General features: G+C 39.4%; 11 protein-coding genes across 15 annotated transcripts; 5 read left to right on the top strand and 6 right to left on the bottom strand.

Annotated features, from left to right (window-relative positions):
- The first annotated feature begins 72 nt into the window (after window positions 1-72).
- LOC111601886 (sorting nexin-32) lies at window positions 73-2,967 on the top strand. 2 transcript variants are annotated; one of them, XM_023318728.2, is made up of 8 exons: window positions 73-175; window positions 354-710; window positions 768-889; window positions 951-1,395; window positions 1,456-1,638; window positions 2,335-2,352; window positions 2,548-2,657; window positions 2,739-2,967. In XM_023318728.2, exons 1-8 carry the CDS (start codon window positions 170-172, stop codon window positions 2,830-2,832), a joined length of 1,335 nt encoding a protein of 444 aa, XP_023174496.1. In that variant the 5' UTR covers window positions 73-169; the 3' UTR covers window positions 2,833-2,967. The 2 variants fall into 2 exon arrangements, with proteins under 2 accessions (XP_023174496.1, XP_023174497.1); XM_023318729.2 differs by lacking the exon at window positions 2,335-2,352 and having other exon boundaries at window positions 2,739-2,966.
- A 304-nt stretch (window positions 2,968-3,271) lies between these two features.
- On the top strand, window positions 3,272-4,430 carry LOC111601876. Its single transcript, XM_023318718.2, has 2 exons — window positions 3,272-3,656; window positions 3,719-4,430. Exons 1-2 carry the CDS (start codon window positions 3,438-3,440, stop codon window positions 4,379-4,381), a joined length of 882 nt encoding a protein of 293 aa, XP_023174486.1. The 5' UTR covers window positions 3,272-3,437; the 3' UTR covers window positions 4,382-4,430.
- On the bottom strand, window positions 4,388-5,548 carry LOC111601877 (cytidine deaminase). The gene is made up of 2 exons (XM_023318719.2): window positions 5,181-5,548; window positions 4,388-4,875 (listed from the first exon to the last, which is right to left on the bottom strand). The coding sequence occupies exons 1-2, from the start codon at window positions 5,416-5,418 to the stop codon at window positions 4,448-4,450; spliced, it is 666 nt and encodes a 221-aa protein (XP_023174487.1). The 5' UTR covers window positions 5,419-5,548; the 3' UTR covers window positions 4,388-4,447.
- Window positions 5,549-6,405: 857 nt separating this feature from the next.
- LOC111601941 (cytidine deaminase) lies at window positions 6,406-7,280 on the bottom strand. Of its 2 annotated transcripts, none has more exons than XM_023318797.2 (2): window positions 7,013-7,280; window positions 6,406-6,926 (listed from the first exon to the last, which is right to left on the bottom strand). In XM_023318797.2, exons 1-2 carry the CDS (start codon window positions 7,080-7,082, stop codon window positions 6,478-6,480), a joined length of 519 nt encoding a protein of 172 aa, XP_023174565.2. In that variant the 5' UTR covers window positions 7,083-7,280; the 3' UTR covers window positions 6,406-6,477. The 2 variants fall into 2 exon arrangements, with proteins under 2 accessions (XP_023174565.2, XP_023174564.2); XM_023318796.2 differs by having other exon boundaries at window positions 6,406-6,954; window positions 7,013-7,086.
- A 142-nt stretch (window positions 7,281-7,422) lies between these two features.
- Window positions 7,423-8,381, bottom strand: LOC111601943 (cytidine deaminase). Its single transcript, XM_023318798.2, has 3 exons — window positions 8,103-8,381; window positions 7,846-8,038; window positions 7,423-7,785 (listed from the first exon to the last, which is right to left on the bottom strand). Exons 1-3 carry the CDS (start codon window positions 8,164-8,166, stop codon window positions 7,563-7,565), a joined length of 480 nt encoding a protein of 159 aa, XP_023174566.1. The 5' UTR covers window positions 8,167-8,381; the 3' UTR covers window positions 7,423-7,562.
- A 55-nt stretch (window positions 8,382-8,436) lies between these two features.
- LOC111601940 (transmembrane protein 222) lies at window positions 8,437-9,294 on the top strand. Its single transcript, XM_023318795.2, has 2 exons — window positions 8,437-8,584; window positions 8,643-9,294. Exon 2 carries the CDS (start codon window positions 8,677-8,679, stop codon window positions 9,199-9,201), a length of 525 nt encoding a protein of 174 aa, XP_023174563.1. The 5' UTR covers window positions 8,437-8,584; window positions 8,643-8,676; the 3' UTR covers window positions 9,202-9,294.
- On the bottom strand, window positions 9,234-9,819 carry LOC111601944 (RNA polymerase II transcriptional coactivator). The gene is made up of 2 exons (XM_023318799.2): window positions 9,668-9,819; window positions 9,234-9,602 (listed from the first exon to the last, which is right to left on the bottom strand). The coding sequence occupies exons 1-2, from the start codon at window positions 9,806-9,808 to the stop codon at window positions 9,324-9,326; spliced, it is 420 nt and encodes a 139-aa protein (XP_023174567.1). The 5' UTR covers window positions 9,809-9,819; the 3' UTR covers window positions 9,234-9,323.
- Window positions 9,820-9,934: 115 nt separating this feature from the next.
- On the top strand, window positions 9,935-11,193 carry LOC111601939 (heterochromatin protein 1). The gene is made up of 5 exons (XM_023318794.2): window positions 9,935-10,010; window positions 10,131-10,284; window positions 10,352-10,468; window positions 10,531-10,690; window positions 10,822-11,193. Exons 2-5 carry the CDS (start codon window positions 10,168-10,170, stop codon window positions 11,091-11,093), a joined length of 666 nt encoding a protein of 221 aa, XP_023174562.2. The 5' UTR covers window positions 9,935-10,010; window positions 10,131-10,167; the 3' UTR covers window positions 11,094-11,193.
- Window positions 11,194-11,239: 46 nt separating this feature from the next.
- Window positions 11,240-15,065, bottom strand: LOC111601935 (tripartite motif-containing protein 45). Its single transcript, XM_023318787.2, has 7 exons — window positions 14,975-15,065; window positions 13,660-14,841; window positions 13,349-13,597; window positions 12,975-13,202; window positions 12,580-12,913; window positions 12,142-12,290; window positions 11,240-11,872 (listed from the first exon to the last, which is right to left on the bottom strand). The coding sequence occupies exons 2-7, from the start codon at window positions 14,806-14,808 to the stop codon at window positions 11,255-11,257; spliced, it is 2,727 nt and encodes a 908-aa protein (XP_023174555.2). The 5' UTR covers window positions 14,809-14,841; window positions 14,975-15,065; the 3' UTR covers window positions 11,240-11,254.
- On the top strand, window positions 15,024-22,177 carry LOC111601936 (sodium-coupled monocarboxylate transporter 2). 2 transcript variants are annotated; one of them, XM_023318789.2, is made up of 8 exons: window positions 15,917-16,038; window positions 16,460-16,479; window positions 17,916-18,010; window positions 18,340-18,489; window positions 18,562-18,721; window positions 20,669-20,734; window positions 20,797-20,848; window positions 20,917-22,177. In XM_023318789.2, exons 2-8 carry the CDS (start codon window positions 16,471-16,473, stop codon window positions 22,155-22,157), a joined length of 1,773 nt encoding a protein of 590 aa, XP_023174557.2. In that variant the 5' UTR covers window positions 15,917-16,038; window positions 16,460-16,470; the 3' UTR covers window positions 22,158-22,177. The 2 variants fall into 2 exon arrangements, with proteins under 2 accessions (XP_023174558.2, XP_023174557.2); XM_023318790.2 differs by lacking the exons at window positions 15,917-16,038; window positions 16,460-16,479 and adding an exon at window positions 15,024-15,131.
- A 229-nt stretch (window positions 22,178-22,406) lies between these two features.
- Window positions 22,407-24,338, bottom strand: LOC111601938 (metallophosphoesterase 1 homolog). Of its 2 annotated transcripts, XM_023318792.2 has the most exons (4): window positions 23,477-24,338; window positions 22,915-23,419; window positions 22,670-22,857; window positions 22,407-22,480 (listed from the first exon to the last, which is right to left on the bottom strand). In XM_023318792.2, the coding sequence occupies exons 1-3, from the start codon at window positions 23,893-23,895 to the stop codon at window positions 22,675-22,677; spliced, it is 1,107 nt and encodes a 368-aa protein (XP_023174560.1). In that variant the 5' UTR covers window positions 23,896-24,338; the 3' UTR covers window positions 22,407-22,480; window positions 22,670-22,674. The 2 variants fall into 2 exon arrangements, with proteins under 2 accessions (XP_023174560.1, XP_023174561.1); XM_023318793.2 differs by lacking the exon at window positions 22,407-22,480 and having other exon boundaries at window positions 22,529-22,857.
- Between the last annotated feature and the right edge of the window lie 48 nt (window positions 24,339-24,386).

Here is a 24,386-nt window from a genome sequence, read left to right as displayed (position 1 = left end):
GCGCGAAATTGAATAGCTCAATTGAGTACGCTCAGCTGCGCTACCTTCTAAATTCATACTGCAGTGCAAAATTTCATTGATCTGGCAGCGCCGACCTGTTCGACGTACACAAACGTAGGCCAGTTATTAAATTGAAATTATTGTTATTAAAAAAATTAATTTGTACAAAATGATGGTAAGTTCAAAAGAAAAATATAATGGCTTTATAGTTTATGGAGGATATGTAATAAAGTTTGAGTGTAAGTCGCATAATTGCAACGGAAAGACACACACAAAGAACTGCTTATCAGTTTAATGGGCGTATAATTGGAAGTGTGTATAAGTTTTTTTTGTTGCAATACATTCGCATATAGGACGGCACGGATGAATCAAACATATTGAATAGTCCCGCTACCAATAATGGTGGTACAATGGAAATTTCGTCACCAAATCCATTGGCTCCAGCAACAGCAACAAATGGAAGCGGAAGTGCGACTTCGCCTGACAGCTCATCGTCGGCACCTGTAACACCTGCTGCATTAGGTGAAAATGCGCTGCATGTTGAAATCTCTGATGCACTCAGTGAAAAGGAAAAGGTAAAATTTACCGTGCACACACGCACCACACTGCCTGGCTTCGCTAAGAAGGATAATAATGTCGTGCGCCAGCATGAAGAGTTCGTTTGGCTGCACGATCGCATCGAGGAGAATGAAGACTATGCGGGCTACATAGTGAGTAGTTTTGACAATCAATGTAAATTCAAGGGTTTAAATGACATTTTTATATAGATTCCGCCGTGTCCGCCACGACCCGATTTCGATGCATCGCGCGAGAAGCTACAGCGTCTGGGCGAAGGCGAGGGCAATATGACCAAAGAAGAGTTCAAAAAAATGAAATCCGAATTGGAGGCGTAAGCATAGTGTTTCGAGAGTATTGTAAATCTATTTACTAATTGTTCATTGTTGTCTTAGAGAGTATCTGGCCACATTCAAGAAAACGGTTGCCATGCATGAAGTATTTTTACGTCGTTTGGCCAGTCATCCCGTTTTTCGTATCGATCAGCATCTAAAGGTATTTTTGGAATACGATCAAGATCTGTGCGCCAAGCCACGCAAGAAGATGGCCATCTTTGGTGGCTTCGTTAAATCTTTAGGCAAGACCACAGATGAGATATTGCTGAGCGCAACTGTTCGTGATGTGAATGATTTCTTTGAGAACGAGCTGCAGTTCCTTACCGAATACCATGGCCATTTACGTGAGGCAGCTTCGCGCACTGAGAAGATGACGCAGCGCCACAAAGATGTGGGCTATTCGCATCAGAAGATATCGAATGCACTCACAGAGCTCTCTACAACAGAAAAAGGGAATATGGAAACTTTTGTGGCCAAGTCTGCGGAGGTGTTTGAACGCATAAAGGTAAACCTACTTGTATGTTAATAAAATACGTAGCTAATATGTTGCTTATTATTTGATCAGAATCTGGAGACGCGCGTGGCAAGCGATCAGGATTTAAAGCTCGGCGACACTTTGCGCTATTATCAGCGCGACAGCAATGCAGCAAAGGCTTTATTGATACGTCGCCTACGTTGTTTGGCCGCCTATGAGACAGCCAATCGTAACTTGGAGAAGGCGCGTTCTAAGAACAAGGATGTTCATGCGGTAAAGATTTGTTATAGAGCAGTGTTGCTTTTTTTTTGTATTTATAAAATCTTTTTCTCTATATGCTCACCGGTGCTTGGCAGCAAATTCTTTTAGTTTAACAGCTCAACAGACAATGATAATTTATAATTAACTTTGATATCGAATTTAAATACTGGAAGCTTGCGTTAAACTCTCCTATTAACAAAAATTTGATCTGTTGTAAACATCATTAGATGTGTTTCGTTCTTTTATACCGAACTACTAAAAACCTGTTGCCATTTATTAGCAGAATATTAAGGCTCTGACAGAATCAACAAATTATATATATAAATTTTGTTGTAGATTAAAATATAGTTCAAAACTATCAAGCGAACTACACTTAACTAAATCATATATTTAGTAACCAAGTCTTTCAGCTATATAAATATATATATATAAAGTAGTCAGTAGCTGCCGACATTCCAAACTAGGTAATTCTTGTCTGTCTGGCTATAGAAGCTCTGCTACGTCGAGCATTATTTTTCGTGTTGTCTATTTATTTCTTTAACTGTTAACAGACCAAGTTTTTAACAATTGTGGTCAACTCTACAACGGCATATTTAATGTAAAATTTCAACGTACTCACAAACTTCACATTGAACTCTTTCTCGCATTTCTTCTTCTACTTTGTGGCTCACTCTTTTCGTGTTGTTCTTGTTGTCTCTTCCGCTGCAGCCGTTGGAGGTGCAAGAGGTATTTGACATTTAACGTTTAACACATCAATTGGTCATTCTAGTCTAATGTCTTGCAAATTCTAAATTACACATACACATTTAGTTGCAGTTGCTGCATGCTTTTTAGCAATTTCTATGTACAATTAATGCATGTGTTTATATATATTTAATTATTATTTGTAATTCGAGCTACTTATTGCTTCGTTTAACGCAGGCTGAAACTGCTCAAGCTGAGGCTTGTGAGAAGTTTGAGTCCATGTCCGCCTGCGGCAAGGAAGAGCTGATTGGTTTTCGCAATAGACGCGTGGCTGCTTTTAAAAAGAGGTATTCAAACTATTTCAAGATACATTATCAGATTATCATTATCATTATAGATTCATTAATCCTAAACTAACTTTCTCGCAGTCTCGTGGAGCTATCCGATCTGGAGATCAAGCATGCTAAAAGCCAATATGATTATCTGCGTCAGTCGCTGCTGGCCCTTAAGGAAATCGCCTGAAAAGCTGAAGCTTTCTTTCATCATTTGCACACATTGTTTACACACACCACAAATTATTAGCCAAGGCCCCCTCCAAGGAGTAAATCAATTGGTTTTTGCTAAGCAAACAGTTTTATTATCTCTTATTAACTACAAATATATATATATATATATATATATATGTGTGTGCACATGCATATACATATACATATATCGCATATATATAAGATCTAGCTTTCGTATATTTATGTATATGTATATATAAGCGAATATGAATTTTGGTTTGTGAAACAGATCGCTTTTATATATATGTATATATAGATATTGTAAAACGAGCATTCCTTTATGAACATTTACTATTGTATAAACATTGAATACTGAATATATATATATATATACATATATAATTATATATACAATAAGCCTTTTAAATTATGTCAACAAATTTAGATAGCACACTTATATATTAGTATATATAGTGTTTGGTAAACGTTGCCAGGGTAATCTGTACTTGAAGTCTCCCGTCGAAATTTTCTGCCTAACAACCTAGCAAAACACTTATTGAAAATTGTTATCATTGTTAAATATTTATTCAGAAGATTTTGTTGAAAATTGCTGTTGAAGTCATGGATGAGTTTGGCTGCTTTGATCCGAAGCTTCCGGCCAGCGATAAGTCCTCAGATTGGCGCACTTCCACGTATCGTGGACATCGCCATATTACAGACACGCGCCTGGGCACCAAGCTAAACGCCCCCACCGAATGCTCCAACAAGGGCATTTTTGTTAGAGATCCTTTGTTGCATGATAAACAGTTGACAGAAGTAGAAAGCAAGTATGTATGGAAGGTGAGTTGCTACAGCTTAACTGCAAATGGTTGTCATGGTGTTCACTTCTGTTCTCCTTACAGTATCCCGATCCGTACGTTCTGCGCAATCCATCGCTCAATATGAAAACGCAATATATGAAGCGTTTCGAGGAGGGCAATTTACGTTTTATTAAGCGCAAGATAAAGCCATTGATGAGCGTCTCCCACGAGGCGTTTACCTTCGTTGAGCTTCCTTTCGAGGCAGACCCGTTGCCAATACATATGCCCACTCCGGTGGAGCCCACCAAAGTACTTATAGATCGTTCAAAGAGTGGCTATACGAAGTATTTGGATCCATCGGCGACTACATATAATCTTTCCTATGTCCAGTACTCGCCACAAGAGCTCAAATCCAGTGTTGCCGCCCATGATAATATTACCATTTGGAATTGGGCGCAGCGTAGAGATGAGACACCCACGCATACCACTCGTGTTGCCGATGAGCATATTTGCGATGAGTCGAATGCACACGACTGTCCAAGACGTCGCTTGGAGTATCGGAATCAGGTGAAACGGGTTCCACACACCGGCCTGATTACTGAGGTTCGTGCGAACTATGTGGATCCCAAGCTAAACAAGGAATATATCGACTATAATACAACGGACGTGCGTCCCATCCTCATCTCTGAGTCAGTTCCTCCATTTGCTCAGCTGAGCGAGTATAACGTCTATGGCTCTGGCGATCCTGTTCAAAAATATGTTTAAATTGTATTTGCATTTTGAATTGACTGCCAAAATATTTATTTTAATTTACAAGCAGTATTTACAAACTTAATACACTGAAAATGAATGAGGTAATAAGTGGTAGATGGACGTGACTAGGACCTCGGCATCGTCCTCGAACAGTGGTATTGGGGCACTTGACTCTGGCGCCTGTGCTATGTAAATGGGTATGTCCAATTTGGCAAACTCTATAATAAACTGCCGACAGACACCGCAAGGGGTTGTGTAGCCGCTAGGGTGATAGGCCACCACGGCTCCGGCATTGAATACCCGACAACCTTCACTGATTCCCTTTAACATAGCTGTACGTTCCGCACAACAACCTGGAGTCAAAGCCACGTTCTCCACATTGCATCCAGTAAAGACTCTGCCTTCCTTGGAGCGAAAGGCAGCCCCCACCTTGAAATTGCTATATGGAGCATAGGCGAAGCAGCGTGCGTTGAGTGCATCCTCCAACAGCTCACGACCGCAATTATCTGTGAACAGCGTGGACGTAATTAAGGAATGGGTAGTATACCAGAGAAGAGGCTAAGCTAGAGCCTAGGTTATTAAGGAGTAGGTATAGCAAGTGCCTAAAATAAAGACTGAAAGAAAGGCAGCGAAGGATGGAACGAAAGAAGGTAATTAAGGTTAAGGGAGCAGAATGAAAGTTAGCAGTGGCTAGATGCACGTTTGACTTCTTCTGGAAAGTAGGCTTGCAATAAGGGTGGAAAATGCCAGCCAAAACTGCCTTCCTCGGGAACACCACATATGACCGAACTATTTGGTTGCGCTTGCTCACCCAGTTGACTAAAGGATATGGTATATTCGCACAGCTTGATTGGATGACTTAGCTTAAGCGATTCGCTCACTGGATATCCCGTGCGACACGGCTGCCGCCGTTCCACTTCGCGCTGCAGCTCCCTCAGCTGATTAATGCACATTTTTAACCTCTTGCATGTCCTGTGCTTGACCAGTTCCTTCTGCAGTGCGTCGAGACGTTTCATGCACCTTTTCAGATCTTTACGCTTCTGTTGCATTTTTATATTTCTTTTGCTTTTATTTTTCTATAACTATATATAACTAAAGATTTTTAAAAATTTATACAGTCGTCCTATCGTAAGGCCAAAAACAGATACTAAAATATTCTAATTCGAAATGATCAAAATGACAACAGTTGACTGTCATGTTATAAAGGCTTGCCTTGGTTAAAAGAGACTAGAATTTGGGATACTTTTCGATATTCCTATTTACTTTATATTCGTTCATGAAGCAAAAGTTGAGTCTACCGTATAACCTCATCATCAGAATGCAATATTGCTTTTATATTTGGCTTTATTGTCGGTCAGGCCGATTACATTCTCAGAAAACTGTGCATTCAAGCATTTAAACTGATAAGGCCTTCCCATTCGTTATTAATCAGACGATTATCGTAAGTGTATATTGAATTGTGCTGCAACTTTTATTTGAAACATAAGCTTTGTCTTTATCTAGCTGTACAGATAAATATGTTTCATATAGTATTTTTAAAGAAAAGGGATTCCCCTCCATTAGACGATTTGGACTTAAGGTTGAATTCCATTTAAGCGGAAATTGAATTTAAAAATAAAAATTCATGATGTAAATTTAAATAATTCAATTTCTAGCAGAATAAAAACATTTACAATCAATATTAAACATAAATAAAATAGGATAGAAAATAAAAATGATAAAAAGTCTATTCTGAATTTATCAGCAAATATTTTTTTAAAAATATAAATAAATATAATAAACTTAAAAAATATTAAGATTATCAATGTAATTTATATATTTAAAAAATTCACTATTTAATTTTAAAAATACATATAAAATTAATGAAAATAATAAAAAGAAATCATAAATTGAAACAAAAATAAAAAAAATTACAATTATATAAAAATAAAAAATAAAATAACAAATATACCTGCAATTTAAAAATTAATGTATCTGCGCTGAAAAGTTGAACAGCTCAATTTAGAAAACAAAATTTTTGTTTGAAATAAAATTTGAATTTTTATTGCATGCATTAAACAAAATTAGACAATATAATTGGGACTAGTCTTGCACTTTCTCCAGGTCTCTCAATAGGTGTGGAAACTGTGTGGCAGTAGATTGAAAATGGATGTACAAAGGATTGGATCGTCACTGTTGAAAGGCTCCTCCTGTTGCTCCTGCTGCGACTGCGCGTCATTGGCCTGGGCTATATAAATGGGTATGTCAGTGCTGCCCGCAAATTCTCTGATAAATTGACGGCACACGCCACAGGGCGAGATAAACACATCTGGCTTATAGGCGACCACAGCACCAGATGAGAACTGGCGATAACCTTCGCTGACGGCCTTGGTAATGGCCGTACGTTCGGCGCACGATGTTGGCGTAAATGCGGCATTTTCCACATTGCAACCAGTAAAGATTTCCCGGCTATTTTCTTTGGCACGAAAAGCAGCGCCCACTTTAAAATTACTATATGGCGCATAGGCGCGCTGGCGCACCTGATAGGCGGCTCGCAACAGCTCCTTAGCCGTTGCATCTGCGTAAACAAGGTGATACGTCATAGACTATCAATACATCACAATCTATCAATACGTCAACAGCTACTAATAAAACTCCACTCACCCAAATTGCCGTAGGGTAGGACGGTCTCTTGCAACTCTGGCTGCGCCAAGCCATTCAATAGATGCGACATAATTGATACAAATATGATTTGTTGCTGTTGGCGGGGGCGTTCGTTGTTATTTATAAATTTTTTCAGTTGTTTGGGAAACAAAAAAATATTCTGTGCGTGCGGGTCTGTGTGTCACCTCCGAACGTCCAACGGCAAATGGACGGTATTTGTCGTCCGCTTGTTGTGGACTTGACAAGAAATATAAGCATTAAGCAACTAGCTCGGAGAGCGAGCCGTTAACAGCTGCCAGCCGTTGATAACGGCTGCCGCGACTGTTCGGAGAGGGCGCATAGGCCAAAACGAATACATGCACATATAGAGAAAAATACAAAGCGGGTGCGTATGTCTATGTCTCTTTGTATGCGAATGTTAGTATAATTGTACGTATGACAACAAAATGGGGTTGCTTCACAGTTCACATACAAAGTATTGCACATATCATAAACATCTAGGACTAAATAAAATATTGCACATAGTAGAAAATTGTTGAAGGTATGCGCCTCATTTGCCACTGGGGAAGCTAAAGCCGTTCGGCAGCAGCTGCAGTACACTGGTGCAGAGTACACGGAGTGGTAAGTTCGTTGGCTTAGCTGCGTACAGCGCTATATCCCGGCCATTACTAGCAAACTCGGCTAAAAACTGTCGACATACACCGCAGGGTGTTGTAAAGCCATTGTCCTGCTGTGCTACAACGGCGCAGGCCACAAATTGACGTTTGCCCTCACTGAAATGCATTTTTTCTTATTGCAAAATGTTTAGCTGATTATATCAACATCATCTTTACCTTAAGGCTTTTACGGCTGCTGTTCGTTCCGCGCATATGCTAGCTGCATAGGCACCATTTTCGATGTTACAACCAGTGTAAATAGAGCCATCGCTCGTTCGTATCGCGGCTCCAACTGCAAAATTACTATATGGACAATATGCATGATTGCGCGCCTCTGATGCTGCACGAATCAGCTCCTGTATGGAGGCATCTGTAAAGCAAATGTATAACAATTTTAGCTATATATTTAGTAATTAACAAAGTCTATTTGGCACCTAGACTGTCATGATCGCGGACGTTGCATGCATCTGTGGCTCCGTTTATGAACACCTGCGTCATTGTTCTATTTTTTTCCAAATGTTCTAATTGCAGCGTTAAATATTTTGCGTTCCACTTTTGGTACTATGTGAAACCTTTATGATGTCTTTTTGCTCAAGCACTTGTTTCAGCTCAAATTCCTTTCTAAGTAATTTTTACTTTTAAACACTTATCAAGTATCTATCAGTTGCCTATTTTTACGACCTTTCGACATCTGACCTCAATTTTGATGAGTAGTTTGCATACCTTATAGGCAGTTGAACCTGTAGTATCAGTCAGCTGTTTCAGAGACATTTAAATCAATATCGATAAGTTTTCGATAATAATTCAGCTTGTAAACAAAAATTGAGGTGTTTTATGTGTGTGTTAGTTTTCCGACGTTATCAGCTCTTTATCACCGTTGGAAAATTTTCCTTATTGATATCGAGGCAATCATTTAGTGAGTAGTACTAATTGATTAGTTTTATCTCTGACATTTTTTAATAATCGTCGTCCAGCAATAAGCAGCCACAAAAGGACATCGAACGAACTATGGTTAGTTCCGATGAAAGTTTACCACAACGTTTGCCACCCATCGATCGGGCTTTGGACCGTTATCCATATTGTATTGTTTGGACACCGATACCAGTGCTTACCTGGATATTCCCATTCATCGGTCACATGGGCATTTGTATGAGCAATGGAGTTATTCGGGATTTTGCTGGACCATATCTGGTCACCGAGGATAATATGGCTTTCGGCCGTCCCACACGCTATTTGCGATTAAATCCGAAAAATGTCGATGGCGGTTCCTCTGCTTGGGATGAGGGCGTATCCAAAGCATCAGTGCTGTACGGTACCCGCATGCACAACATCTTTTGCGATAATTGTCATTCGCATGTCGCCACTGCGCTGTGCAATATGCACTACGAAAATCGCACCAGCTGGAATATGATTATTTTATGCTTTTGGATGTTTGTTTGTGGAAAATATGTGAACGTCTGTGGTTTCGTGAAGAGTTGGTTACCGTTTCTTATATTTATAAGTATTGTAGTTTTAATGGCTGTGTACTTTTAGGACCTACAACTAATTCAATACATCAACTATATTTAAGATTCACGTTTATTTGTGTGTATATAAGTGTTTTTTGTTTAAATGTACAAAACTACTAAGTATTACTTTTTCTTGTTGTCTTGCTTTCATTCCTCAAGAGCGCGACTAACATCGTCCGCTACTGCTAGTAATTTTTTCCACTGCGAAGCCGACAGTGAAATACCCTTCTTGCCCGGCATGACTTTCCCATCCTTCTCATAGTGCTCGCGTATATCAACCATTTTCCGGCCACGAAACTCATTGATGCGCACCTGACGCATGCCCTCTAGAGTCCATGTGGTGGCTCCATTACCATCTCCACTATCATTCTTATTTGATTTTTCAGCAGCGCTCTCCTTTGACTTTTTGCTTGGCGGTGGATTACGCTGTAAATTTGTGTTTTCATTCACAATTAAAATAAATATATGTCATATATTCAAGTAAAACTTACATCATCGGGCCCGCTGTCGCTGTCGGATGAGGAGCTTTTTTTTGTCTTCCTGATTTTTGGCATTTTTATTTCAATCTGAGAACTCAATTCCTTTTTGGTGAAAAATTTGGCGCAAATAATTTGCGTCAACTGAGTTGGCATTCACAGTACAATTTATTCATTCACATGTGAACGTAATGCGATAGACGCCGATTCTGCCGCATTCTATTTCCAAGCGGCGGCATCATTTGTAAACGGCACTTTTTCTACTTGTTTTGCGTTTGTTCGTTTGCCGTTGTCAAAATATTAAGAAAAAAGTGTATATCTGTTTGATAAACCGTAAATTAAAATTAATAGTTTCCTGGTAAGCGTGCGGTTATGTTTTATTTCAATACCACACATAATTTGTGGATTTTTTTTTTGCTCGTACATATATACATACAAATAAAACTACATGCGCGCTTCTATATTTTCCATGGAACAGCTTAAAAGTAAATTACACAAAAACATATACATACAAAATGGGCAAGAAGACCGATAATAATCCTGAGACCAACAATGTATCCTCCGGCGCTGAAGAGGAGGAGGAGGAATATGCAGTGGAGAAAATTTTAGATCGTCGTGTGCGCAAAGGAAAGGTTTGTATAACGATGCATGGTCGAGGAAATGCGGAAAAATGTTGCTCATTGCTATACACGTTTATAGGTGGAATACTATCTTAAGTGGAAGGGCTATGCAGAGACTGAAAATACTTGGGAACCGGAAGGGAACCTTGATTGTCAGGATCTCATACAACAATATGAGCTGAGTCGCAAAGACGAGGTAAGTTGTGTGTAATGCAGTGTGTTTTTTTTCAAGTCACTTATATGATACATAATTTGTAGGCCAATGCAGCGGCCTCTACATCTTCAAGTAACACAAAAAAAGATCGGCCAGGCAGCAGTGCCAAGGTCAAGGAAACGGGACGCACCAGTACAACAACCAGTAACAGCAGTGGCGGAGGCGGTGGCGCTGGCGGCGGCAAACGAAAGTCTGAAGAACCAGGTAGGCAATGATAAATACATGTATATGTATATGTATTAATACATATATATAATATAAATATATATATTTTTATATATGAACCGCTTATATTTACTTATATATTATGGGTTATAATAATGAATATATTTTAGCTGCACCAGCAACTAACAAAACGAAACGCGTCGATTCGGATGATAGCGGCGATCTAATACCCGCCGGTGGCACTGGCTTCGATCGTGGCCTGGAGGCAGAAAAAATATTGGGCGCCTCCGATAATAATGGCCGGCTAACATTCCTTATACAATTTAAGGGTGTCGATCAAGCGGAAATGGTGCCATCAACAGTGGCTAACGTTAAGATACCTCAAATGGTAATACGCTTCTATGAAGAGCGCCTCTCTTGGTATTCGGACAACGAAGACTAAGTGTCATCACGATTTTATTGTTCAAGTATATATTTTATCCTCAGCATAATATACTTAAAATTATGTATTTTTATCATTAAATTCCATCAAATAAACGTAACTAAATTGTTTAAAAGGGGGATGGTTGCCGTCTGGACTTGCAAAACTGCGGACACGGTATTCTAGGGATTCAGCAGCTTGTTGGCTACGCTGCATTCGGAGTTCTCCAGGACATTGCCACAGCACGACCAATGCCGGCGTCCAGGATGACCTGCGTGGCCATGTCCGCAGCCGCTGTAGCCGGGCATGCGTCCTTCGCAGGAGCATTTAACACTCTTGTTGCCTTTGCCGGAGCAGAAAGCACAACAGTGATAGATTCCATTATGAGGACGCACTTGACGCGAGTGAAAGGTATAGGGACTACCCTTTATGGGCCGATCATTGATAGAGATCATCAGGATTAAGGTGCCCTGTGTGTCGGGCGTGAAGGAGATGCTGTAGGTGCCATCGCGATGATCGGACACCTCGATGGGCAAATACTTCACATTCGCATCCTTGTACTTAATCATGCAATTGATCTCCAATCCGCCATGGCACAGCGCCACTCCATCTGCATCGCGTGTGAGCAGTTGCAGGTCCACCTTCCTATGCAGGCGCAGCTGCGAAAAACCCTCCCATTGAAGGGCGCACAGCGAAGGTTCGACCGTTTGCATCGTAATTATGCCGTACAGAGGTATATCATGCTGTTCCTTAGTGCCAGGCGCGCGGATTTTTGATAGAAAATGCAGCGAATCGGAAATCTGCAAAGGAGTTGCTATTAAATACTGATATTGTTGATGAAAATAACTCGAGAATTTGCATTTTCGCGGGACTGTACTGAAAATATGCTGAATGCACTTTAAGGTTATGTGTGAAGCATAGTAATAATAGGTACAGTTGCCACAATACAAGGAGTTGTTTGTTGAAAAATTTCATTTGCGAGGATTATAGTTTCCATGGATATCTCATCTTTCCATTCTCGACTTATAGAATTATCTTAGTTACTAGATCTGCTCTTTAGCTTACTCACCTTGGGATCGACGGGCGGCTTAAACTGTTGACAGTACTCGAAACGTTTTAGTAGAATGCGTGCAAAACTTAGTATCTCAACATCGGCTCCAATGTCGGAAAGCTCCTGGCCAAAGCGTATCGCATCCATCGCCTGTTGCGTGCGTTTCTCTAGAAGATTAGGATGAGAGGAAGTGCAGATAGATCTAACGATCTAACGATCTCTTTCAATATCATTGCCTCTCTCAAATACCAAATTCTCTACCAATTCCTAACTATGCGTATAAATTCCTGTGGCTTCCTCTCAAGGCCAAGTCCATCTATTTAACTATGCAGGAAAGTTGAGACCTTTCTATGAATATTACTTGAGAGAGCTATTAGGATACCCAATTGCTAGGTCGCTACTCTGGCTTTCTCTTCTCTATATTTAGGGTTGCTTTGGAGCCAGTTCGTTCCCTACCCAATTCCAGTTGCTGATTGATGATGAGCTCCACCTTGGACTCCCTGGCTCGATTGACCTGCTGCAGCAGCGTGTTGCGATGGGCCTGCAGGGCTTCAAAGTAGCGATTCATATAGCTCTCCACCTGGGCCTGAATGTCGTCGCATCTAGCATTGATGCTGCGCGTTATCTCGCGCAGTCGTTCGATCGAGTGCTCTGCATATTGGCAAAGCGGACGCGTCTGTTCCGTGGCATCGCTTAGCTTCTTGGACACCTGCAGTTGAGTCATGGCCTTGGCCACCGTCTCGTGGCGATGGTTACGATGCTGCAGCACCAAGCAATCGGGACAAGCGAGCTGAAAGGATTCACACGGATCTTGCAACGTCTGTCGATCTGTTTTGGCTGCAGTGACTCACCTGCTGGCAGGGTATGCAGTAGGACTTTAGCTCGAAGCCATGCAGTCCACACTTGAGCAGCACCTGGCTGCTGTCCCCCAAGCCCAATTGTTGTTGCTTCTGCTTGCGTGCCCGTCGCAGCTCGAGTATGTTCCGCATGCGATGATTCGAGGTGCTGCGCTGACGCTCGTGAGCTTCCTTGCACAGCGAGCAGAGATTGAGAGTGCAGCTGATGCAGTGATAGGTGGCCTGCGAAGGGGTAGCACAAAGGTGAAAGTGTTACTTGGAATATATTGATGGGACTACAGTATGCAGCTTCTCTCTCTCTGTCACTCTCTCTCTCTCTCCTACTCTCTCCTACTCGCTCTGCGAGTCAACGAATCTCCCAATCTTACACTAATTTCCTCGCTGCACAGTGAGCACCAGACTTTCGAGATGACATCCTCGCCCGCTTGCAGACGCAGTGCCTCAATGCGTCGCACCAGCAGAAAGTTCTGTGGCAGTTGTCGCACTCCACCCAGAGCAGGCAGCTCTGTGATGAACTGACAGCTGTGGCAACGTAGACAACGTACAGCTTCCGGATCGCTCGCGAAGCTGTTGTTCAAGCGCATGCTGGAGGAACAGGCGGAAGTCGAACGCTTGCCCTGGAATAAAGGCAATCGATAAGTTAAGACTTCAGAGAGTTTCTATGAGTTAGCCCAGTTACCCTCAATGCCAAACGATCCAAGGACTTTTTGCTGCCGCGCTGCCTCGCTGGTGAGATGGTGGCCAGTTCGCTAGCCGTGTCCGACGTGGAGGGAAGCAGGCTAAAGCTGCAGCGCTCCTCCCACAGTGCCTCCTCTCGAAGATTCGCATTCACCAAGCACTGCAGGCAAAAGGAGTGCAGGCAGTGCAGAGTACGTGGATCCGTGTAGACATCCATGCAGATGGCGCATTTCAGTTCCTCTGGATAAATGATGTTGACGTAGTTGGTTGCTGGAGCAGGCAGATTTACGCTGGACGAGGGCGATATTTGAGGCGTACCAGCGGGAGAGGGTGTATAGCTGCGAGAGACTTGCGAGGCGGTGTCATAGTAATCACCGACAGCAGCTATTGGAGGCAGCAAGCTGTTCACCTCCAGATCAGGTGTGGGTGGTGAGACGCGTAGCTCTGGCGAAGACTTAAGGCTAAGTAGGCGCTTGGGCTGGGGCGGAACCATGGGAGTTCTTAGCTGATGAACTGACGAAGCATGTAGAACAGAAGGAGGCGGAGGTAAAGGTGGAGGAGGAGGCGGTGGTGGAGGTGGTGGTGCCACAGTTATGTCACTTGCGCTGCTGGTGCTTGGCACAGATACCGCCGAAGCCTCACTCAAAATGTTGTCCAACAAGGATTCAGGTGAAGTGGAACTCGTTAAGCTGCTGCTGCTCGGATCACTGTTGCTATCCGTGACCAGCAGCTCAGTGCGCGAACGTCGGATGCACTTGCTCGATTCGTAGGCAGGCAGACGTGGCACTGCCTGGCTAGCAGACTGGCCAGGTAACTGAACAGGTGCTATGCTGAAGCTGAGCAGCTGTGGGGCTGACTTGCGACGCAGTGCATCCAGCTCCAGCAGCATTAGCTGCTGCTCCACCTGCTGCACCTGTTGCACCTGCTCGAACTGTTTCACCTGTGCGCCTGCTCCTTGCAGCTTTATTTTGCTGGCACTCAACTTCAGCTGCATTTTGTCCATTTGAGCAAAAGTTGGTGCTGCTGCTGCCGTTGCTGCTGCTGCTGCTGTTGTACTCGGATCTGCAGCTGACAGCTGCAAACGCTCATAGTCGACGGGATTGCTCTTGGAGTGACGCTTAAAAGTGAGTTTGCTGTTGCTCTTGCTCATGACTTCGTTTGTTGCTTATGCAACTGAGGAAATCTATTAAAAAAAACACAGAACCAAATAAAAAACTTTGAGTGAGTTCAGTTGACAGCTGCGCGTTCCGTTACCAACTGCCTATGGCTTGGCTCGAAGCTGCGCGGCCAACGGGTCGTATGCTTAATCTAATTACCCATTCGTCTGTTGGTCAAATGGAAATGTAAATACGAATCCGATTGCGAGTGGGTTACAACTGTCAAGTGTCTAGCATTGCGGCCAGTTGTGTTTTACACTCGTTTCGCTGTAGAATGGCTCTGCCAGGTGGAATTGGAACACTACCAGCCAAATGGGTAATATTCAAAGCGACCACAGGTTATAAGTGCGAAATTAACATCGTTAGCTCGACCATATCTCTTATTGAAATAGCTGCAATAACTGTATATCCAAGAAGAAATTAATAATGATATATGATATAGTTTCCATAGGGGAGCAGCGCACAAACATATATTATACATTTTATACAAAGTTTATAAAAAAACTTTCGTTTCGAATATGAAAAGTAAATATATAAATTTTGGTTATATTAATATTATATTAATCTAAACAAAATATTTAAGTTTTTATGTCATACTATTTTTTTAGACTCCAATTTTTTAAATTTATATAAATACAAATACATACATACTGTATGAGTTGTATTTTTGAATACAATACATTTAATTCTTTGTAAATATTTCAATTAAGTAAGTACAGGCATGAACTGAAATTCACTGTTATCAGGCACTTGCATTTTTCTCTTCATACAATTTCACTTTCACACATAAGTACACACACAAACTCTTATCCATATACATTGTCAGACATATTAAAGTCCACTCCACAATCTCTTTCAGAATGCACCGTTATCAAAGTGCATCAATTCTTTAATGACGATCAACCTTACACCCATTCGCTTACTCTCACTCTTACGCGCTCTCTTACTGACAAAGCTTTTATGTCAATTTGTAACGTTGCTACGCTCAGCCAACGCTGGCACGCACGCAACGCAAACACACATACACTATTCACACTCAAGTGGGCAGTGAGAGTGAGCTTTTGCGCGCTGTGCGCCCTCAAACCAAACACAAATGCTCGGCACCGGGTCTCAGTGCAATTTGGGACTGGGTGACGTGCGTACGTTGTTAACGGTTGTTTTTGGTTGTTATTGCTTCGTTTTTTTTTTTGGCGCACTCAACTCAGCTCGTGGAATCGAAATTGGTATCGGCATCGGTGCGGGTGACGCGTGTCGTGTCTCGATTTTTAGCTTTTGAAAGAATTGCCACAGCAGCTGCACAGAACGCAACTTTCTATTTATCGTTTCTTTTACGATAAAGTATTAAAAAACTGATATCATTTTTGTTTGAAATCTATGCTGAAGTGACAAATTACATGGAATATTATATATACGAAAAATAAAACCCAATTTATTGCACTGTGTTGAACTTTCCTACATTGCAATCCCACTGTTGCCCTCTCTCTGTTTCACTCTTTCTTGCTGTCTCTTCCCCTCCGCTGTGCTTTGTTTTTCGTAAGCAACGCACATTTTTGTTGTTGTTGTTAGCGGCATTTTGTGTGAGTTCTTTTTACTTTTATTTGTTTTCATTTGTTTTGCTTTCGATTTTCAACCGGTAAATTAAAGGGAACATCAATATGGATACGGTAAGCGTACGATTTAAGACCGGTTAACGTATTAAATTAAAGGTCATTCCCCAAAATATGTATATATATGTATATATATATATATATATATATATATATATATATATATATATATATATATATATATATATATATATATATATATATATATATATATATATATATATATATATATATATATATATATATATATATTGTATATATATAAATGCATATGCATATATATTTATATCTTTATATGTACATATGTTAATATATATCAGTCTGAAGCGCGTCCGTTTCAAAGTTCAAAATTGCGATAAAGTATTTTTGACGTTCGTTGCGTAAAAGGTTAAAGTCCCCCCTGTAAAGACTTCTAGTCATCTAGGCCCATTGAGAAGGCGTGAAAAGTTTTTGTATTTATCAAAAAAAAAAAAATCTACAAGATAAGTTTTAGCAGGTTTGATAGCGCATTAACGAACTTTACCTTACTTAGCTTTATTTAAGTTGCGTTAATACAAAACAGATTTATTTTGTGAGCTGTTTCTAAGTAATTCAATAAGAATTAAAATAATAATGTAAAACCAAAATAGAAAAAGACTAATTGATTAAAAAAAAAAACAGTAATAAAACAGTTTTTAGTGATACTGAATATTGATTTAGAATGTCAATAAATATTAATTGAGTTCAACTGAATTAGTTTTACTCTTTGAACTTTAAATTTGGTCAAGTTTGTTATATTAAATATAGTAGAGTAAAGTGGTTAAAATAAACTATTTAGAATTCTATAGTTTCAAAAAAAATTAGGTCAGACAATTTTAAAATTTTTGTAGTTTACAAAAATGTAGTTTATAAAACATACAACTTTTTTATTTGTTAAATTTTATTAATGAATTTGAAATTTATTTAAGTTGTTAAACATTTTTTATAACAATGAATATATATTTATTTTTATATATATATATTTTTTTGGTAACAAATTTAAAATTTGTTCAGATTTTATTCTAATTGAAAATAAAATGTATACAAATTTTCAATTAATTTATTTCCTTGTAGTCAATGTTAATCAGATCCAAAATTGTTTCTTTAGTTATTTTTTTAAATTTATTCTTCTTTTAAAAAGTGTATTGTCCATTAAAAATGACAAATAAATAAATATATTTTTTTATGTATATAAGGAACAAATTAAAAAATAATAGAAGAAATATTAATTAAATATATTTTTTTTATTTTTATTAGTTATTTTAATTTAAATATAATTTAAACAAACCACAAAATGTTTAATTTATTAGAAAGTCAGCCAAAAAACTCTCTACATTGTCAAAGGCTAGCCAAACACGTTGATTTATACCACTTGTCTATACATTTAGAGATAAAACTCAACTTTATCTAACGGATGCGCTCGAAAACAAAAAAGGAAATAATAATACATATCATATAAAAATAATTTATTACAGAAGAGTGACTACAGATTCGGCAGTATTGACTATACTATATTTCTGGGCATGATTGTGCTATCCACTGGAACGGGCATTTACTTCAGCTGCTACAAGTGAGATTTATTTATTTTAATACTCGTTTATGTAGTGAAAGGAGTATATCGGTTTTGTGTCTATGGGACTTTAGGCAGATTTCAAATTTAAATAATATTTTTTTGTTAATTTTATGATTTCAAATTTACCATTTTAACTCAGCATAGCCTATGCTAATTTTGTTTTTAATACGCCCACTGAAGGACCTTGTTGAAATGCTCTCCAATTAGTCCAATTATACATTTTAATAAACATCTAATTTTTATTGTAATGTAGATTATTTTGGAATATGAACGAGTATTACACTGTCGGACCCACCCGACTCTATATTTAATGTATTTTATTTTAGAAAAACTAAAAAGTCCATTGAGGAAGTGGAGCCTACCTTGCCCGGCAGTGTTGTCAAAGAACATGATTTTGGGTCGGCTAAGATGAGCGAATATTTGCTGGGATCGCGTCAATTGAAAGTTTTTCCTGTTGCCATGAGTCTGATAGCCAGGTAACCGAGATATATATATATATATATGCAGGTATATAGACACTATCTGTCATTTATCTCTCTTATCTGCAGCTATGTATCGGGCGTCACGATACTGGGCACCACATCAGAGATATATAATTATGGCACACAATACTGGTTTATAGCCATAGCCATTCTATTACAAGGCATCGCTGTCTCTTATGTATATATACCAGTTTTTACGGTACTGCAAGTCGGCTCGTCCTATGAGGTATGCACACAAATACATTGTTTTCTATATCTTTATCTGATTCATAAACTTTATAAGCTCTGCGTATAAACTAAGCCGTTAATTCGAATCACAGCCACAAACGATAAGAAAGCGTAACTAGACTCTTGTTTTGATATTTTATTAGGGATATTACGTACATGTCTATTGATTTGGCCATATTTGTTGTATAAGGTCAATATGAATGTTTACAATATTCAATTTCTTATAGCTTTTAATTGCTATAGTGATAAGCATAAGTATAAGTATAGGTATAAGTATAAATATAAGTATAAGTATAAGTATAAGAGCAAGTAAAAGTAGAAATATAAGTATTAATATATATGTATTAATATATAAGTATAAGTATTAGTATAAGAACAGGTATAAGTATAAGTATAAGTGAAAATATAAGTCATTTCTATATTATGCACTTATACCTATATTTATATAGAAATTGAGTTTTTGCAAAGATCTAAGATTTCCATAAATATAACTTATTACTCATTTATATATCTTTCTTCAATAATGACGTCAAAAGTCGAACAAGTTTATATATATTTTAGCAGAAGATAAGATCTGTCTTTATTTATTTATTTTGAAGTTTATATATATATATATATATATATATATATATATATATATATATATATATATATATATATATATATATATATATATATATATATATATATATATCAGTACAATTTATGATCTCTAATTAATTTCTGAATTTAAAATCCGTTTTTATAAAATAAAAACAATACGTTAAAATATTGCAATTTTTTATTATTCATTTTATATATATTTAAAATTTAATCTTTTTTTAAGATTTTAACAAAAGTCAGCTTTAAGTGCAATATATATATTTATATTTTTAATAGGAAAATATGAATGTTTATTTCTTAGGTTTTTAGTTTCAGGAAGATAAAATGTGTCATTTATAGATATGGTTTATCATAGAGAATTGATCAAAAATGTCTATTTATTTAGTATTAGAATCATTAGTCGTAGTCTATAGTATTTATTTAAAGCAATAAGTCAATAAACTTAATTAATTTGTTCTCATTTTTCATCTCGTCAAAATTGTTCAGATTGCAATGTTTTTACTCGTTCACGAGCTGCACAGAGTATATAGGTTTGATGCAATATACGCCTATTAAATTGAGACATAAAATGTAGACATCTTCTACAATTTTGAAGGTAGATTCCTCTAGAGACATCAAAAATGTTTTAACTGTTTTTTGAACGAGTATTATGCAGTCAATGGCGCCCGACTGCAGCATTCCATACTGTTTTTCATTCGATTTGTCATTGTGCATTGAAACCTTATGTTTGGCCAATTTGTAACCCAAGTCGAGAACATTTTAATTAAGGCAAAGACTTGAGCAAATGTTGCTCCGAAATGGACTTTGTACGCTTCACTTGGAATTATTATTTGTATATTTTTTTGCTCATAGATGATAGGTTTTCTCTCTCTCTCTCTCTTTCTCTATTTTTTTTTGTTACAAATGAGCTTCATAGCCAGTTGACAGTTGTTGTTGGAGTCTCTGTGTTTCGGGTTAGGATAATTACTTCCCGCTTTTTGTTGGGGCAACTGGTTCAAGGTTGCGTGCTTTATTAATTTTCATCTTATTTGGCATGAATAGGTATTTGACTCAAAGGGTTTATTGTATGTCATTAGCTACTGAAGGCCTTTAATTAGCTAGCTTCACTAATGGCTAGGCAGTAGGACAGTTGCAAAATGTATTATGCACATTTGTCACGAATGAGCTGGACATATTTACAATCCTATGAAGTACTATATAAGATATATAGAAAGAGTAGAATCTTTTTTATGAGTCTCTATAGTAACTTAGCTAAAGCTTTTGTACAGCAAGGCGAATATTACACAAAGCCAATATACTCTTTTCACACACTTTCCTATATACATATTTCTTCTATTTGCAGTATCTGGAAATGCGCTTCCATTCGGTGATACGTAGCATTGCCTCATTCATGTTCATCTTGGATGAGGTGAGTATAGCTGAGCTAAGCATCCACAGCATAGTTATGACAAATGAGTCGTCTCTTTTCAGATACTCTTCCTGCCTTTCATTGTATATGTGCCCGCTATTGCATTGAACCAAGGTAAGAAATTCCCTCAGGCACCTCATCTGTGGCAAATATTAAAACGCTCACTCGATCTCGCTTCACAGTCTCTGGCATCAATTTGCATGTGATATCGGCGGTGATTGTGATCGTGTGTGTCTTCTATACCTTTGTTGGTGGCATTAAGGCTGTCGTCCATACAGATGCCTGGCAGACGCTTGTTATGTTCCTCTCGGTGCTGGTTGTGGCTGTGTTGGGCACGTTCTATGCCAACGGACTGGACAAGTTGTTCGATGATGCCGCCAAGGGTGAACGTCTGATCTTTACCAATATAAATCCATCGCCTTATGTGCGTCACACGGTTTGGAGCGTGCTCATTGGTGGCTTCTCGTATTGGATCTCCTTCAACGCCGTCAATCAGACCATGGTGCAGCGTTACATGTCGCTGCCATCGCTGAAGCAGGCGCGTGCCTCGATGGCCATATTCACAATTGGCGTGGCTGCCTTCGTCTCTGTTTGCTGCTATGTGGGTCTGCTGATCTTCGAGAAGTACCAGAATTGTGATCCTCTCTCGGCAGGCCTCATCACGCACGATGACCAGCTGCTGCCACTGTATGTGGTGCAGACTGTGGGACATATCTCTGGGATGGCTGGTCTCTTCATAGCGGGCATCTTCGGTGCCGCCTTGAGTTCCCTGTCTGTGGTGCTCAACTCCACTTCGCTGGTCATATTGGAGGACATTGTGCGGGGCTGCTTTAAGATTCAGCCCAGTGAACGCGCCTCCACAATCTTGGTTAAGGGCAGCATTATAGTGTTGGGCGCAATTGCGCTGTCGCTTGTTCTGGTGCTGGAGCACTTAAGTGGCGTATTGAGCATCTGCACCTCCATGACGGCCATTGCAGCGGGCACCACCTTCGGCCTCTTTACACTGGGCATGCTCGTGCCGTGGGCGAATAATGTAGGCACAGCGGTCGGCGGCATTGCGGGCGCCTTGCTGGCTGGTTGGATATCCTTTGGCACACAGTTTACCATTGCAGCGGGTCAGCTCAACTCACAGAAACTCAACGTGTCCGTGGAGCAGTGTACGACAAATATAACGCTGCCCGAACACAACTGGGTGGACGAGGAGGATGTGTTTCCACTTTATCGTCTGTCGTATCACTGGATCAATCCGATTGGCGTGGCCACCGTCATTGTTGTCGGCTCCATTGTCTCGCTGCTGACGAAGCCCACAGATGTGAAGACACTTGATGCGCAGCTAATCTCGCCAGTTTTACATCGATTTTTGCCCAAGGAGTGTTTTGTCAGCCGTCAGCAGCCGCAAACGAATCTGCTGAATCGCACATAATTACAAAATAGAACAAGATGCCTAAGTCAACTTAAGTTAACTACACAACGAATTCCTAAACACACGGGAGTCGCAGCTCCTACTACATTCTGTAAGTTAGTTTAACTTTAACCTAATCTTAGTTTAGTAAGTAGTACAAAGTTTCAGAAGGGCGCACACACACTTACACACTTACACACACACACAGGTACAGGAATTTATGAATCTGTTGCTTTATTGAAAAGTGTTTTTGTTTAGTTTAAGTTGTATTCCAGTTAAATTGTATTTTCTTTTGGCATTTTTGTTTGTTTGTTGTTCAATTAAGTCTGCAGCAAGCATTATGTCTGTGATAAAAAGATTAATAAATAAATAAATAATTATATATATATGTATGTATATATAAAGTTTCATTGTTATTGATATGAGAGTCTAGGGATTGAGCGCATATTCTACAACATATTATGTTAGCTAGATATTTAAATTTAAGCCTCTATACTTTGGCCAAGAATCACAAATCTACGATTATTTCATACTGTAGTTAATGTTGCTTCGAATGGGCTATCTCCGTCGCTGCTAGCCTCTTGCTGCTCCAATAGTTTTTTATCTGGCAGGCGAAGAGCACAAGACACGCAAAGACTGCACTTAGGTAGCTATTGATTACAAATTGCTGTGGCAACATTTTGCATCTGAAAACCGCATAGTCATCGGGTGTAATGGTGGCCTAAATAAGAAAGTGAGTTCAGCATAAAGCATTCAGAAGCAAATGCTTAAAACTTACCAGCATAAAGCTGGGATTTACATTATTGCGCCAGCTAAAGGACGACACCGTATACTCATCTATCCCCAGTCGATTGATATTGTGGCAATAGTAATGCGAATGCCCAGCAAAGGCAAGTCTTGGCTTCAAAAGATCGCCTATCGTATCGGTCGCCTCTTTGGAGAGAACATGATAACGCTCTCTAAACGCCTCGATGACTGGCGCATCATGCTCTCGACACACCTTATCCGATATTCGATACGTGGGAAAGTGTTGCATTACGATCGGCTGGCTATAAGGATGACGACGCGTCCGTGCGCATTCCGCCACATGCGGATGCTGCATGCAAAACAGAGTGCTCGATATAGTCTGCAGCGCACTGTCGGCCTCACTGCAAAATCTGCAGCCGTCTGCCTCCATGGCCATGGAATTGATCATAACAAAGTGTATTTGCTTAATGGTATACAAATGCACCATGGAGTAGTTTAAATAGTGCTCGAAACGATCCATAAAATAGGGATGCATCCTGCAAAGGTTAAGAACAAGATTACGAGTCTTCCAATTTACACTCCATATGACCTACTTGTAGTGGAAGCCCACGTCGTGGTTGCCTACTACACTGATTAGCGGTATGCCAGCAGGCAGATTAAACATTTGCAGATAACGCATTACGTATTTATGAAAGTTTTGATCATTGACCATGTCGCCCTCGTCGAATAAATCACCGAGCACAAAAACAATGTCCGGCTGTAGCAACCTGGAGCCGGCTTGAAACGAACGTTTCATATGCCACTCACGATATAACTTGTCCATCCAATGGCCATGATTCGGGCCAAGCAAATGGGGATCGGCTATAATCATCGCTCGCAGCGGATCATCCACATATTTCTTGCGGCGTATTTCGGGCCATTTGCAGTTTTGTAGTACCACAAAGTCGGCCACGTATTCGCAAAAGATTATCGCACACAGTAGTATCACAAAGCATGCGTAAATCAAACGCATCTTGCTATTAACTGCAAATTACAGACAACCGGTGATGTAAACAAATGCAAAAATGAAATGCAAGTAAAAGGGCTGGCAAAAATAACGAGATGGATATACCAGGGGTGACAGACATTCGCGCGGTAATTTTATTGAGAATTTTGAAAATATTTAATATCAACTGATCAATTTTTCTGTATTAGATATTTTTTTTATTTTTACTATTGTACTCTTTCTTTTTACTTGTTCGTTTAGGCTCTCATTTTAACTCAACTTTTAATATATTCAAGCTATTTCAGAACTCTGGTTGGACTCTGATTCCTTGGCGAATACGTGAACTAGGGCTGCAGGCCATTTGGACATTTCATGGGATTTTATCTATCGATAAGTCGAAAATTTCCTTGGTTGGCGCTTAATTGAAGCGAAAAATCCGATTTGACAAACACAAATAATAAAAAAAGGGGCAAAATATATTGTGCACAATTATCAGATTTTTTATAAGTAAAGCAAAA

This window comes from Drosophila hydei, unplaced genomic scaffold (assembly GCF_003285905.1).
Source record: "Drosophila hydei strain 15085-1641.00,03,60 unplaced genomic scaffold, DhydRS2 tig00000172-arrow-pilon, whole genome shotgun sequence".
Classification (NCBI taxonomy): Eukaryota; Metazoa; Arthropoda; class Insecta; order Diptera; family Drosophilidae; genus Drosophila; species Drosophila hydei.
The sequence above is the reverse complement of the archived record's forward strand: the minus strand, read 5'-3'. Positions and strand labels throughout refer to the sequence as shown.